This window comes from Gallus gallus, chromosome 3 (genome assembly GCF_016699485.2).
Source record: "Gallus gallus isolate bGalGal1 chromosome 3, bGalGal1.mat.broiler.GRCg7b, whole genome shotgun sequence".
Lineage (NCBI taxonomy): Eukaryota > Metazoa > Chordata > Aves > Galliformes > Phasianidae > Gallus > Gallus gallus.
The window spans coordinates 55272813-55286438 of NC_052534.1; the positions used below are offsets into that span (position 1 = coordinate 55272813).

At 34.0% G+C, this 13626-nt stretch overlaps 1 protein-coding gene across 6 annotated transcripts in view; it reads left to right on the plus strand.

Annotated features, from left to right (window-relative positions):
- AHI1 (Abelson helper integration site 1) overlaps window positions 1-13626 on the plus strand; it is an 87925-nt gene that overhangs the window by 10773 nt on the left and 63526 nt on the right. For 5 of the 6 annotated variants that reach the window (XM_040698416.2, XM_040698418.2, XM_040698417.2 and 2 more), the window contains 10 exons: window positions 1025-1635; window positions 1879-2036; window positions 2794-3004; window positions 3665-3857; window positions 5715-5810; window positions 7695-7880; window positions 8435-8590; window positions 10241-10373; window positions 10701-10824; window positions 12956-13185. In XM_040698416.2, coding sequence (XP_040554350.1) covers window positions 1025-1635; window positions 1879-2036; window positions 2794-3004; window positions 3665-3857; window positions 5715-5810; window positions 7695-7880; window positions 8435-8590; window positions 10241-10373; window positions 10701-10824; window positions 12956-13185 — 2098 coding nt within the window. Of the gene's footprint in view, window positions 1-1024; window positions 1636-1878; window positions 2037-2793; window positions 3005-3664; window positions 3858-5714; window positions 5811-7694; window positions 7881-8434; window positions 8591-10240; window positions 10374-10700; window positions 10825-12955; window positions 13186-13626 lie in introns of those variants that run through there. The other variant, XM_040698421.2, reaches the window with a different exon arrangement.

Consider the following 13626-nt stretch of genomic DNA (forward strand, 5'->3'; position numbering starts at 1 on the left):
ATTTCAAGCTATCTATATGTACGTCCTCTTAAATCACCAACTTATGAATAAAGAGGATATTACTGGTATAAGCAAAAAGAGATGAAGGTACAAGGCAGCTTTTTCATGATTTCATATTGAGATAATTTAAACTATTTTTAGACATGAAGAGCTAAAATAAATATTCCTACTGAAAAGATATATGAATGGGTTTAGATTTTTCTGATGTGTTAACTAAATATACGTATGTTAAATTCCAAACACTTTGTATTTTATTAGGATAGTGTTATTTAATATATAGAGTGAGGAACTCTAGTTACTGCATTTAAAAACCTTATCTCACCAGGGAAAAGGTTTATGTAGACTCTGCAGCTTATTTCATGTGCATTTTTTGTGTTTTAAAGTCAATTAGTAATGTTTCACATGGAAACTCCAGATAATTTTATTTAAGAAAACAGAGTAAATGGACCACAGTGACTTTATAGAACCTCTACTGGGAAACAGCGTTCTGTTGAGCTTCTTACAGAGCTGGACTTAGTTACTTGCTGTGTTGTTTATTGTAATTTCAGCATCAAACTTCGGCAACTGAGTTGTAATGAAAAATACTCCAAACAGCCGAAACTGAACTGAAACAAACTGAAACTGAGCCGAGACAAACTGAAGCTTGTCTCTAACTTGCATTTGAAATGGATGAAAATATTTGTTTTCATGCTGCATGTTGTTTTCAAGTCTGTCATAGTTTAAAGCATACTTATGCAGTATACTTACTGGAGTGGACTTGCTGGTTTCTTTTTTGCTAGATACACACGAGTCATTTGAAAACATAGTGCAACTATACTGAAGGTGAAGTGTCCAAATACATATATATTTTTTTTCAGGGTGAATTATCTTGTCTTTCAGTTTGTCATTTCTTAATTTTAAACATGAAAACTATTAGATCCTTGATTTTTGCTTTGTGTAATATTGCTGAATAACATAAAGTAGTATGTTCATCCTTAGAATGTGATTTTATTACAAGTATATTTCATATTCTTTTCATTTCTAGCTTGACACTTTTAGAAGTAATATTGATCTAACAAAAGAAAGTGGGAATGATGAAGCAATTATAAACAACACATACAATCCTGAAGAAGAGAGTCCCCGATTTACAAAAAATAAACTCAGAGAGAAAGCATCAATCGCGGAGAAAATAAATAATGATGTTGTTAGTGGAGAGGCGAGCAAGCAAGCAAAGTCTAACAAGAAGAAAAAGAAATCGTTGTTACAAGAACAATTTAATGAGGAGGAGAATTTATGTGAAGCTAAATTGGAGAGTTTTGAAAAAAAGATTAATGATTTTCCAAAGAAAAAGACAAAAAGTAAATCACAAACAGATGTACCTCATCAAGAAGGTGATGGAAAGATTAAAAATTCCTTCACTGAAGTGAGAAACGCAACTGAGTTAGAAGAGGAAGAAGAGCTAATTCGAGCCTATCAGTTGCATGTGGCTGAGAATGAGGTAAATGCAATTAAAAAGAAAATAAGAATGAAACTTAAAGAACAGATGTCTGAATTTACCTCTGCCGTTCAAAGCCATGAAGTTGCATTGAGTGATGAAGTGGGAAAAAAGAAGAAAAAGAAGAAAGAAAGCACAGTCGTATGTGAAGCTGAAACAAGGTATTGTGATAAGTATACCATTTGTGTATGAATCTTAAGCAACATTTTTCATGTTAAGATAGTCTATCAGGGAGCTTTTGTATTTATATATTAAGTGATGAGCTAACTGGATAATTCTGTTATGGGATAAATGTTTCAGAACATTGTTGACATTAATGTTAAACTTACAGATTCTTAATCTTCCATACAATTTTTCTATATGCCATAGAATGCAATTGCTGACAATAATCCATTACATTGCAGTGCAATGTCCCTTTCTGAGCTACAGCATCATCCAGTAGAAGGTAACAATGAAAATCATTTATTGGAAAGAGAATTTGTATTGGAAGGACAGAATCTGGAGGAAAGCATGGACAAACAGAAACCTAAAGCAAAGAAGATTAAAAAGAAAACCAAAAAAGGTCTGCCAGCAAAATGAATGGTGTGCTGCTGTATCCAAACCACTTTGTTGTTGCTTTTTTTTTGTTTCTTATCTAAACATTTTGCCACTAGCACCATAGCAGTGACTGAGACTGGAGTTGAAGTTGCATATATTTCTTTAATTAGTTGTATTTTTTTTTTTTGCTTCCAATTCTAACACTCAATTGTACGGAAGCTAATTTGATATATACATTTATATGTATATTTAATTGCATCCTTATAAATGGTGTTTTGTTGCTGTTTTAACATGTTGCTCAGTTCAAACGTAAGAAATAGTTTTTCAGGTAGCACATAGTCTTATTGAGGAATTAATTTCCTCAAATATTGCAGAGTCCAAAATAGGAAGTGATTTTTTTTTTTTAAACGGGCATCACACAAATTCATATTTTGCTAACTATTAAGCATGTCAATCTCACCATAACTTCTAAATTGGGATGTTCTTCAGCCAGTGTGAGCTTATGTCAATCAAGAGAAAGACCTCTGCTTTTAAATAATTTTTAATAGAAGTGGTTCACATGCATATATATATATATATATATATTGTGTGCATTCAACCAAGTTTAAAATGCTACAAATTTTATGATTTTATTCTAGCCTAGTACAAAAAGAATAAACATATGAAATACTATTACTTTACTATTGAATGTTAAGAGAATATGAAATATTTTTACTTGTTGAATTGCTACAGTAATCTCTGGTTTTTTTTGTTTTTTTTTATTTGTTTCTTACTGCTTCTAGAAAATAACACAGAAGTTACTGCAGAAAATGATGAGGAAATGAGGACTTCAGAAATTTCAGCTCAGTCTAAATTTGATTCTGATGATGATCTTGTGTTGGGAGTTTACATCCATCGATCTGATCGGCTTAAAACTGATTTGGTATCTCATCCTGTAGTTAAAATCCATATCGTTGATCAGAAAAGTGGCTTATATGTCAAGAAGGATCATAGGTGACTTTTGTTTAGTAAACTATTTCCATTGTCTGTGATTGCTATAAATACTTTTTTTTTTTTTTTTTATCCCTGTGAAATGGAACATGGAAATAATGCTGAATTTCAAGCTTGCAAGGTCTCTTGGCATCTCTGATGATGCATATTAATACCTACAGTAAATTAGGATGATGTTTGTTCTTTCTTGACTCTTTCAAACGATTTCTCACATTCTCTTGGCTCAAATGCCAAATTAGAATAAGTAAGCAAAATTCTTGTGGCATAAGCAGCATTTCTCTTTTCATTTTAATAAAATAACTTCTAAAATCTTCAATTGAAGTTTAGTTCTTTACATTTTTCTAATCGCTTCCATTCCTTCCTTTCACTGTTATTTTCCATAATTATCCTGAAAATCTAATTCTAACACTTCTTATATCATAGATTCTATCAGAATCATTATGCATAAATTTGATTGTTAGAATTTTTAAATTCACTGTGCCACATTTCCATGTACGTTGCCAATTGCCTTAACCTCTGTGTGGTTTTTGATTTTTTTTTTTCTAAAATCAAATGTTATCTTGTATTTTTCCTTGCTTTCATTAATTACAGTTACTGTTTTGTTTGAGTTTTGTGGTTTTAAGACATTATAACAATTATAACTTTTTGTAAATATTTATACAGGGAGAGGAAAGTTGTGTCTTACTATGAGGAAGAGCAAATCGACCACATTCTTCCTATTATGACGCAGCCATATGACTTCAGACAGTTTAAATCAGCAGTCCCAGAATGGGAGGAACAAGTCATATTTAATGAGAGCTTTAATTATTTTATTCAAAATACTGAAGAAAGCCCTCAAGTAATTCTGTTTTTTGAGGTAAGATTAAATATTTCAATGTTTTGATTGTTATGATTTTGTAAAGTTCGTGTTTATTCAAGAGTATATATATGGCTTGTTCAAGTGTTTTATTTCAGTTATATTGAATTACTATTGAAGCTTTAATATACAGCATTAAGGGGAGATTTCAAAAAGTAATATTGATGATTGTTAACACCACTTATAAATAAGCCAAAAAAACCCTGATCTATAAGAAGTAAGGAGAATCAAGCTTTTTTACGAACTCAATGAAACAAACTCAGCGTAAAGGCTCATTAAGATCACTCCAGATTAGGAGGGATGATACCACATAAAAAAGATAACGCTTTCTTTTCCACATTCATCTTTGATTCATGGAATGGCTTGAGTTGGAAGGAATGTTAGATTTTCAACCCCCCTGCTGTGGACAGAGTTGTCACCCACCAGATTAGGTTACCCAGAGCCCCATCCAAACTGGCCTTGAATACCTTACAGGGATGTGGCACCCACAGGTTCTCTGGGCAGCCTGTGGCACTGCCTCACCATCCTCTCATTAAAGAATTTCTGTCTAACATCTAATCTGACTCTCAATTCCTTTTAGTTTAAAAGTATTCTCCCTTGTCCTGTCACTATGAGACGAAAAGTTGTCTTTCTTTTTTATAAGCCTCCTTTAAGTACAAGAAGGGCACAGTAAGGTCTTCCTAGAGGACTTCTCCTGAACAAGCCCAGGTCCCTCAGCCTTTCTTCATAGTACAAGTTCTCCATCCCCCTGATCATCTTCGTGGCCCCCCTGGGCTGCAAGAACACACTTATGGCTCATGTCTGGGTTTTCATACACCAGAGCCATCAAGTCTTTCTCCGCAGGTCTGCTCTCAATGAGTTCTTCTCCCAGCCTGTGCATATATCTGGGGTGGCAATTATTGAAATATGAAAAGAAGCTTAAATACTGGAAACTCAAAGACTGAGTCTGTCTGCTTGCAGCAGCACTTGTTTTCCATTGTACCAATGAACAAGCTGTTGCCTTGTTTTCTGTTAACATTTTAGAAATTGTAGAGTATGTTTTTAAAATAATTTTCTGTTTAAGTACTTCAGTAATTGTAACGAGTGTATAGTAAGACAGATTCTGCAGTATTTAACTGAAATTGCAGAGCTAATACAATAAATATTTTTATTCCTTGTTTTTTTTATTTCAAATACATTGTATATACAATATCACTATATGTTTCTTTTTTTCTGTGATACTCATAAATGAACACATCTCTAGAATTAAGAGTCTATAGATACTTAGCACAAATGTAACTGCAGTTGTGTGTAAAGATTATTCATGGGAATCATGATGGTGGGACCAAAAGTATGACTACACCAAAAACCTGCTGTTTGAACAGCATGGTTTTTGAAGTTTAACTTAGAAAATAGAATGATTTTAAGTTGATAAACTTACAGGAGTTGCTATATATGAGAAGATTCTGGTCTGATGAGAAAAATGAAGAATCTCTTGGGCATAACTGATGAAGTTAGGACAGAAAATAAGCTTTTTGACTGATCTTTTCCAGTTAGATTGATTTACAGCTTGTTTTGTCTGTTAAGAATGTTATCTATATGTATGATTTATGAACGATAAGATTTATGAAAATTATACGTTAACTTTTTCCTTTTTTATTGAGAAAGAAGGGAAAAAAATAAACCTGATCTTAAAGAAAAATGGTTCTTTTGCTTCTAATTGTGTCCTTGTGTGGAAGAAGTACTTTTTTTTTTGTAATTGTCTAAAACTGAAATCTGTAATAAATCACATCTAGTGTATTTTCAGCAGTATTTTTTTAATTGCCATAAAGTATATATTCACTAAAAGTACAGTTACATTCCTACTAATGCTTGCAGATCCTTGATTTTCTAAGTATGGATGAAGTGAGAGTCAACTCTGATGCACTAATTCAGGACTCTGGTTTCCGAAAAATCTGTTGGGCATTTCTAAAGGTATTGTAAATATTTAAAGGAAGAAGAAGATATTAGAAACCTTTTTTATAAATTATGTAAAATAGCTACTAGTAAGTGGTAAAATACTTCTGAATATTTCCAGGCACTGGAGATAAAAAACAAATCCTTTCTTGCTTGGCTGTTCACTTCCTTCATTCTCCCTTCTCTAGGTCAAGTTCACAGGAAATTCAGTAAAGAATAACTATTTTTTCAAGAAGGTATAAAACGTGGAAAAATTTGTTATTTGCTCATCAAGAATAGAAGGAGACTGTCTCTGACAAGGAAAGGAGAAATTTGCTATTTTCAGTTGACCAGTCTTCAGAAAGACTCCCTAGCCTGATAATAAAATGACTGCCACTTTTAATTGCAGAGCTTGAGATGCTGCAGCAGTGAGATAGAGCCTGCACATCACACACATTTTGTTAAACTTAGAGGAAACTCAAATGTCTTAGTTTGGTCATTTAAGATCTAACAAGGTTATTATATGTTTTAACCTGCCTCAGGATTGTTCATTTTCACCCACCTCTTTGAATGATAAATTTTCATAGCCATGAAGCAGTCTATAACATGAGACATACAGGAGAAGATAAATGAACTGCAAGCTTATGGGAAAGCACAGGGACCTCCTGGTCATTCTGTAATGATTCTTATCTCATCCCAAGATGATTCTATAGGAATAAGAATCCCCTGTCTGGGGGTGCATACAGTTAGAGCTGTGCTCCTGAACAAAAGGAGGGATGCACTTCAAGCTCATAAATACAAAGAAAACTATGACCTGTTCTTCATTAGTGTCTGCATTATCCTTTCATCTGTCAATCTGTGTAGAAGTATCTAGGTAAATGCTGGTCATTGTAAATGGCAGTAGGTACACAGAATGAAAAACATAAGTGTTAATTTCTAACTTGTTCTGACAGTATGACTTAATGGTCAGAGAGAAATAGCAATTTACTTTTCTAACTCTGTGTAACATCAATTTCCTCTGAAGTTTGAAAAGTTACCGTTTTCCTGTGTCTTTTGCTCTGAGTCAGTTTTACCAATGCCCTGTGCTTTAGAATTCAAAGTTATTGTAGAATCACAGAATTGCTCAGGTTGGAAAAGACCCTCAAGTCCAACTGCAGCCTAACCATACTAGCCTAACTATAACAACCCAAGTGTGGATGAGGAGGCAGATTTGGAAGAGGTTCCTTATGGATTTAGAGTCATTAAGGATTTAGGTGATTTCAGCAAATGGTAATTAAAAAAAAATAAGACTGCAGAGGTCTTCGCATATGCAGAGTATCATTGTTGTGCATGTGAAGTGTACTCTAAGAACTACTCTACCATCTAAGCTGTGATCTTTGTGATTTTGTGATGGAGGTATTTAATTATTTCATTACCACTTTCAGGAATAGTATTCTTCCCCAGAGGGAAGTGGATTTCAGAATTTATGCTATGTTTGTTTAGATTATTAGAAATAATGAAAGATTTTTTAAATTAGTTTTGTGTTAACGTTTGTAGTGAAAATGCAAAGTCACGGCCTGAACCAGTGATTGAGCACCTGGTGGGAAGGCAGTGCCAACCCAGAGGAGCTCAGATGTGTATACCTGAGTGAATGCACCTGAGTGACTGGAAGGGGTGGAGCCAGGATACACCCCCTCCCAGGTGTCTTTTAAGGGTTGGCAGAGGTGGCAGGGGTATCTTGCTAGAGATCCCTGCTTACCTGAGGCTTTCCAAAGATGAGCAACTTTTTTTTTTTCCATTGTTTCTGCATCTATGGCTGCTGTATTTGGGCTTATCCTCACTTGCTGCAGCCTCGGACTCTGCTACCCCACTGTCATTGCTGTGTTTGCAATCGCATTATAGCATTACAACATTATGCACTTCTCTTTTTAATCGCTTTTACAGCTTGTTGGTGCAAATGGAGTTTTAAATGTTGATGGAAAAGTCCGTCTGCAGTTGTATTACCCACCTTCAAAGACCAGGCCACGTTCAGATGTTGTTGAAGTTTATGAATGGTGGGCAAAATATCCTAGAAATCGTTACCCATCAACTTTATATGTTACTGTAAGAGGCATAAAACTGCCAGATCATGTAAGTTATTTTTTATGTATTTACTGATACTAAGCTCGTACAGAAAAATCTGTGTAAATAGCTGCTGTGTGTGTGTGTATAAATGCTATGCTTGTGTGTAGAATATGAAATAGCTAGTACGTAACTAGCTATAATAACAACTTTGCATCTTAAGATATGTGTTCCAAACTCAGTGCTTTGTATCTAGCTTTGGAAAAATAGACCTTTTCTCCCATTTGCAGTATTGCATATTCTGTCACTGACAGAAAACATTCAGGGTGCTTTCTGAAAAACAGACATTCCTTCTCATTAGGAGAAACGCTATTTTAAGTCACCGGACTCATGTATCTGTGTAAATTCTGTAAGTGAGAGGAACAGTAAGTCACTTAATTATGAATTGCTTTAAATGAATTTCTTACTATTTGAATCTTATGTATGAGACTCTTTTCAGTCTCTTTGTTTTTCCTCTGTAAAAAACAATGCATTTGATATTAAAAGTACTTTTAAATCTTTTCAGATATGACACTGTTTATTTTATGAACTTTTTCCCTAATAATTATTTTTTTTGCCTTAAGGTTGCCCCTTCTTTCCGTTCTATGGTGGCAGTTCAACAGGAACAAAGTAGTGCAACACTGTGTGAGCTCCATGGGGAGGGATCTAGAAAATCATGTGAAGTCAGTTCTCCAGAGGAGAAAAAAGAGCAGCTAAAGTGGTCAAGGCTGCCTGGACAGGTGAAGTGTTTTATTTTTCTTTTTAAGTAAAAAATAATTTGAAGTTTTACTACCTCTTAATAGCTTTATCTGTATGATGTGTTATAAGCAAGTCATGAATTAAAACATTAGAAAAAACACCACAGCTTAAAGCACAAAACACAAAGATCTCAGAAGTAGCAGAGAAGGCACAGCTTCCAACCAATATAGTTCGTCCAACTATTTTTCCCAAAAGAGTCAAGTGTTTTTATCTTCAGAATTCTCTAGGAATCTGAAAGGCTATTCAGGTACTGAAAGTGAGTTAGGAAACTAGCTCTCAGGTTTAAGCTAAATTGAACACCTCCTTTCAAGGAGAATACTTCAATTACTTTTCCAAAAATTACCATTCTTCAAATAAGTGTTTATTAAAAAACAAGTGATAGAAAAATTCTAAGAATATTAGTTTACAATAAAAGTGAAATAAAGTTGACAGCTCCTTTATTCTTAACTAAACCTTTGTTACCAACAGTGATCTGTTTTGTGATATGGTGTCCATTAAAAACATTTTCATAATGTTAGCAGGTTGTTGCTGTGAAGCATACTAAAGCCAGTGTTTCTCCAGAAAAAAATCGTTCAGAGTTATTTTCTTTGTACACATAAAAATTGATTTACCTTTTAAAGATAAATTATCTTTAAAATATTTTTTCTGTCTCCATAAATATAGATAGATGATATTTTTCCAAAATGCTCTATTATGAACTGAGTTTCATACAAAATATTATGTGAACTCTGACTACATGACCTTTAAGTAAAAGAAGTTTTCTCTAAGCTGAAATTGATTCAACGTTGTAATGTTTTATTTTAGAGAGAGGTTAAAAAGTAGAAATACACCTCCTTGTGTATATAGTTTCTACCAAGGTGTGTTTACCTTTATTCTTAAGTGAAGAATGTATGCTAAATTATTCCATAAGCACATATATTTGTATATTTTAAGTGCGTAGAAATCTGTTCATATGTATTTGTCATTCTTAAAAGTAAATCAAATTTAGGTTAAATAGTCAAATAACTACTCTGGCTTGTTTAGTTTCCCTTAAATTTTGAATTTAGTTTTTGGAGAAAAAGCCCATGGATAAATGAGGAGATATTTTAAGAGATGAAGAAACACTATAATACCCATGTAACTTTTTGAAAGTTAAACGTTGGGAAAAATAATAATAGGGAATTGAAATGCAGATGAGGAATGCTGAAGGTGATTTGGCAGACCAAACTTTTGTGTGCCTGTAGCTAGTTTTCTGAGTTCACGTTGTAGCTGTTAAATTACTAAAAGTTTTGCTTAGACTACTTAATGAAACTTGAGTCACTACCTCGGTAGTGTATTATGTGAAGGAGATAGCTATGGTTAAGTGCATTTTAAATTGAAGGGCATTTTAATTTTAGATTTCCTTGAGTTTTAAAGACTTGTCAGTTGTCTGTACTAGAGAAACAAAAATGAAAATACGAACTAAATGTGGTGGCAGTTATGCAGAACTCTCTCTGTTTATACAGTTGATTTCTTTTTTTTTTCTTTTGAATTTCCTTCAGATGTTAGTAGCTTTTGAAAACTTATGCAAGACAAGAGCTGAGAAAGTGTTTCAAGTGTTGTTTAGTCAATATTTATAACTTTGTGATCCCAATTCTTGCCTGAAAAGCTAGGCTTGTCGCATTCCAAACAAACATCTGTTTTCACTGCGAGGTGGAGACATGGGCTGTTTCTGTATTCGTTTCTCTCGTGATGGAAGAACCCTGGCAGCAGCATGTGCAGGAAAGAATGGCTATCCCATCACGTGTAAGTTAAAACTGTGGGCTATTTTTCTATAACTGATGTATTTTGTCCTAATGTTCTAATAGTTTAAACCTGGTGGGCCCAGTATCTGAAGAATTAGGAGGGATTAAGACATTTGTGACATCTGTGAACCACTAGATGGAAGTATATGCTTGCTGTCCATGCACACCTAGCAACTATTTGTTACTGTTTTCTGAAAATGAGAAGAAAATGAACTAACTTGTACTAGCAAAAACTCAGCCTCAGACTAGACTAACCTTTGCTTTATTTGTGTACAAATGATTGTTAATGCTTTCAAAATATTTATTTTTCTATTTAAACTTTCATTAGTGTATGAAATTCCTTCTGGACAGTTCCTGAGAGAATTCTACGGTCACCTTAACATAGTGTATGATCTTTGTTGGTCAAAGGACAGTCAACACCTTCTTACTGCATCCTCTGATGGTACTGTCAGGTACGTATGATACAAATATTCTGGCAGACAGCCTTGGTAGCATGAAAAAAAGTGACACAATTTTGTGTGTATGTATTTGAGAGTAAAACTTTCACAAAGAAATGGTAGTATCTAAATCTACAGCCCAGCAAACAAATGAACAAAAAAGGCTATATGTTTCAAGAAATCATTGAGACAATTGGAATATTCTGTCCTTGGAGAAACTGTCCTATTGTGAACTCTGCATTAAACTTGCAAATTTGTACATGAGGCAGGAAATAAAAAAAAATCTAAAATTTGTGAAATGTGTTTAAATCTGCCAGTTTGCACATATGTAAATTTTGATTTTCTGGACATACAGCTAAATATTGCAACTTAAATTACTGTAATTGGAATTTGACTGTCTTATTTCAATGTCTGAATGTGTACACACTTTCCTCAACAATTAAAAAGCGTTCTACCATGCAGTGTTAATGCTAAAATCCTAATCTGTTTGAGGTTTAGAAGCAAAACTCTCAAAACTGTAGAAAACAGGAAAATATGCCTATGACACTGCAGAATTTTATGAGCAACTTCATAGGTTTTCATAGGCTTTTTTTTGAAGTTCTTCAGATCCCTATCTGTTGTTTCTGTTATGCAATTCAGTAATGCTACAGGCAGTTGCATAATTAAAATACCAGAAGAATTGTTAAATGATATATTGTGTGAAGCTTTTTTGCTATCCACCTCTCTTTTTCTGTGTATTAATAAAGAGAATATTTTGTTTCACGTTTTTCATTTTTTTATTGGATTCAGATAAAATAAGTTTTTATTATAGTAAGTACCAGTTTCAGTCATTTATATTTACTTGCATGAATACCATGAATGTTCCTGTATTCTTGAATTTGTGGCAGTAAAATGAAACTGCTGCAGTCTACCTCCTTTTGTGTGCTATGCATAGTCATAGTATGAGTTATTTCCTGTGTCTATTGTCCATTGCCTTCAAAGTGACTCAGTTCAGGAAAGGATTTTCTTCTTTTTCCCTTAATGTTGGGATTATTTGACCTTTGAAACACATTAGAATTAAAGGATGAGGATGGAAAGAACCTTGTTATTTTAAAGTCGTATCAGTTCATTATCTGGATCATCACTCAGAGTTCTACAGAAGCCTAAGGGGAAAACTAAGAAGTTAAGTGAATCCTTCTTTATACAGTGTTTAATACTGGCAATGCTGCCCTTGAGCCTACCTAAGCTTTAATACCTCATTATTTCTGAGCAATAAATAAGCTTTTCTGCTGTTAGAGCAAAACCGCTCTAAAAGATAGGTTTGTGACTTTGTACATTAAGTTGCAAGTTAATGGATGTACTGTTAGGAATTGTAATTTTGTAATGAGCTCACCTCAGAGCGACCTTAGAATTCTTCAGCAGTCACCAGAAACAAAACCTGGAAGGATAACACTCAAACAATTAAATTCCATGTTGTAACGGTGCTCTCTCTGCAGCGTGCTATCCACCTGTATTTCATAGTCTGTGTACCATTGCATTTATGAGTTCATCTTAGGAGAAGGCTCAATAGATGCTCACAACACTTCTTAAGAAAAACTTGATATTACAACTGTGGATAGTGAGGGACAGGAAATAAACTCTGTTCTTACTATGCACTTATCTGAAGAAAATGTCTTTGAGATCATGGTTACCACTGTATGGTAGATAATTGTTGTTAAAATTTTCTGGGCTTTTAATTTTTTTTGCTGGTCCTGAATCTTCCTCTGTGAGTTGTTTTTATTCTTTTTCGCTTCTATTTTGTTTTTCCTTTAATGATACCCCCATCTTAATAATGTGTTTATAACTGAAGAAAGAAAGAAAACAACAAACCATTCTGTGAAATACTTAGTGTATTTTAAAATGTGCAAAATATCCATTAAATAAGTACTCCTGAATTTACCTCGAAGACAGAGTACTATGTGAGGTATTAGATGTACCTTAATTCTTGTTTAAAAATAGCATATTAGGGGATTAAATATACATGGAACAAATTGGGAGGATTAAAAATGGCTGCTAAGTGTTTGCAAGCATTTGACTTCAGAACCACTAGCACAAAGTAAGGCATCAGTTGTACCTCTGTTGTATGATTGCTTTATTCAGTAGATATCCTAACATTTTTTCCTTTTAGAATGTGGAAGATTGAAACACAGGTTGCATCTGCAGTGAAAGTTTTCCCTCATCCTTCATTTGTTTACACTGCGAAGTACCACCCAGTTGCTGACTCTTTGGTGGTGACAGGATGTTATGATGCTGTAATTAGAGTATGGAATGCCAATGTGGAAGAAATCCATGGGCAACTGCTACAGGAGCTTGATGGTCACAAAAGTTTCATCAATACACTTTGTTTTGATACAGAAGGTATATACCTGGTATTCAAGTATTACTCACTTCATTTGAAGACTAGTTTCATACAACTTTCTTGTTTTATTTCCTAGAGGCAATGTGAAATACTATGATAAAATCACTTTAGTTGTGTTTGTAATTAATATGTTAGTAATGTGTGTTATTTACAACTACTTTGGATGAACACAAAGGGACATGTAGTTCCCGATGAGGACCGGCTGAGAGAGCTGGGGCTGTTCAGATTGGAGAAGGATCCTAGGAGACCTGAGAGCAGCCTTTTGGTATCTCAAGGGAGGCTATAAGCAAAAAGGGGATGGACTCTTTAGCAGGGTCTGCTGTGAAAGGACGAGGGGAAATGGTTTCAAACTGAAGGAGAGGAGATTGAGACTGAATATAAGGAAAAAGTTGTTGTTTTTTTTTGTTTGTTTGTTTGTTTTGTTTTTTACTATAAGGGTT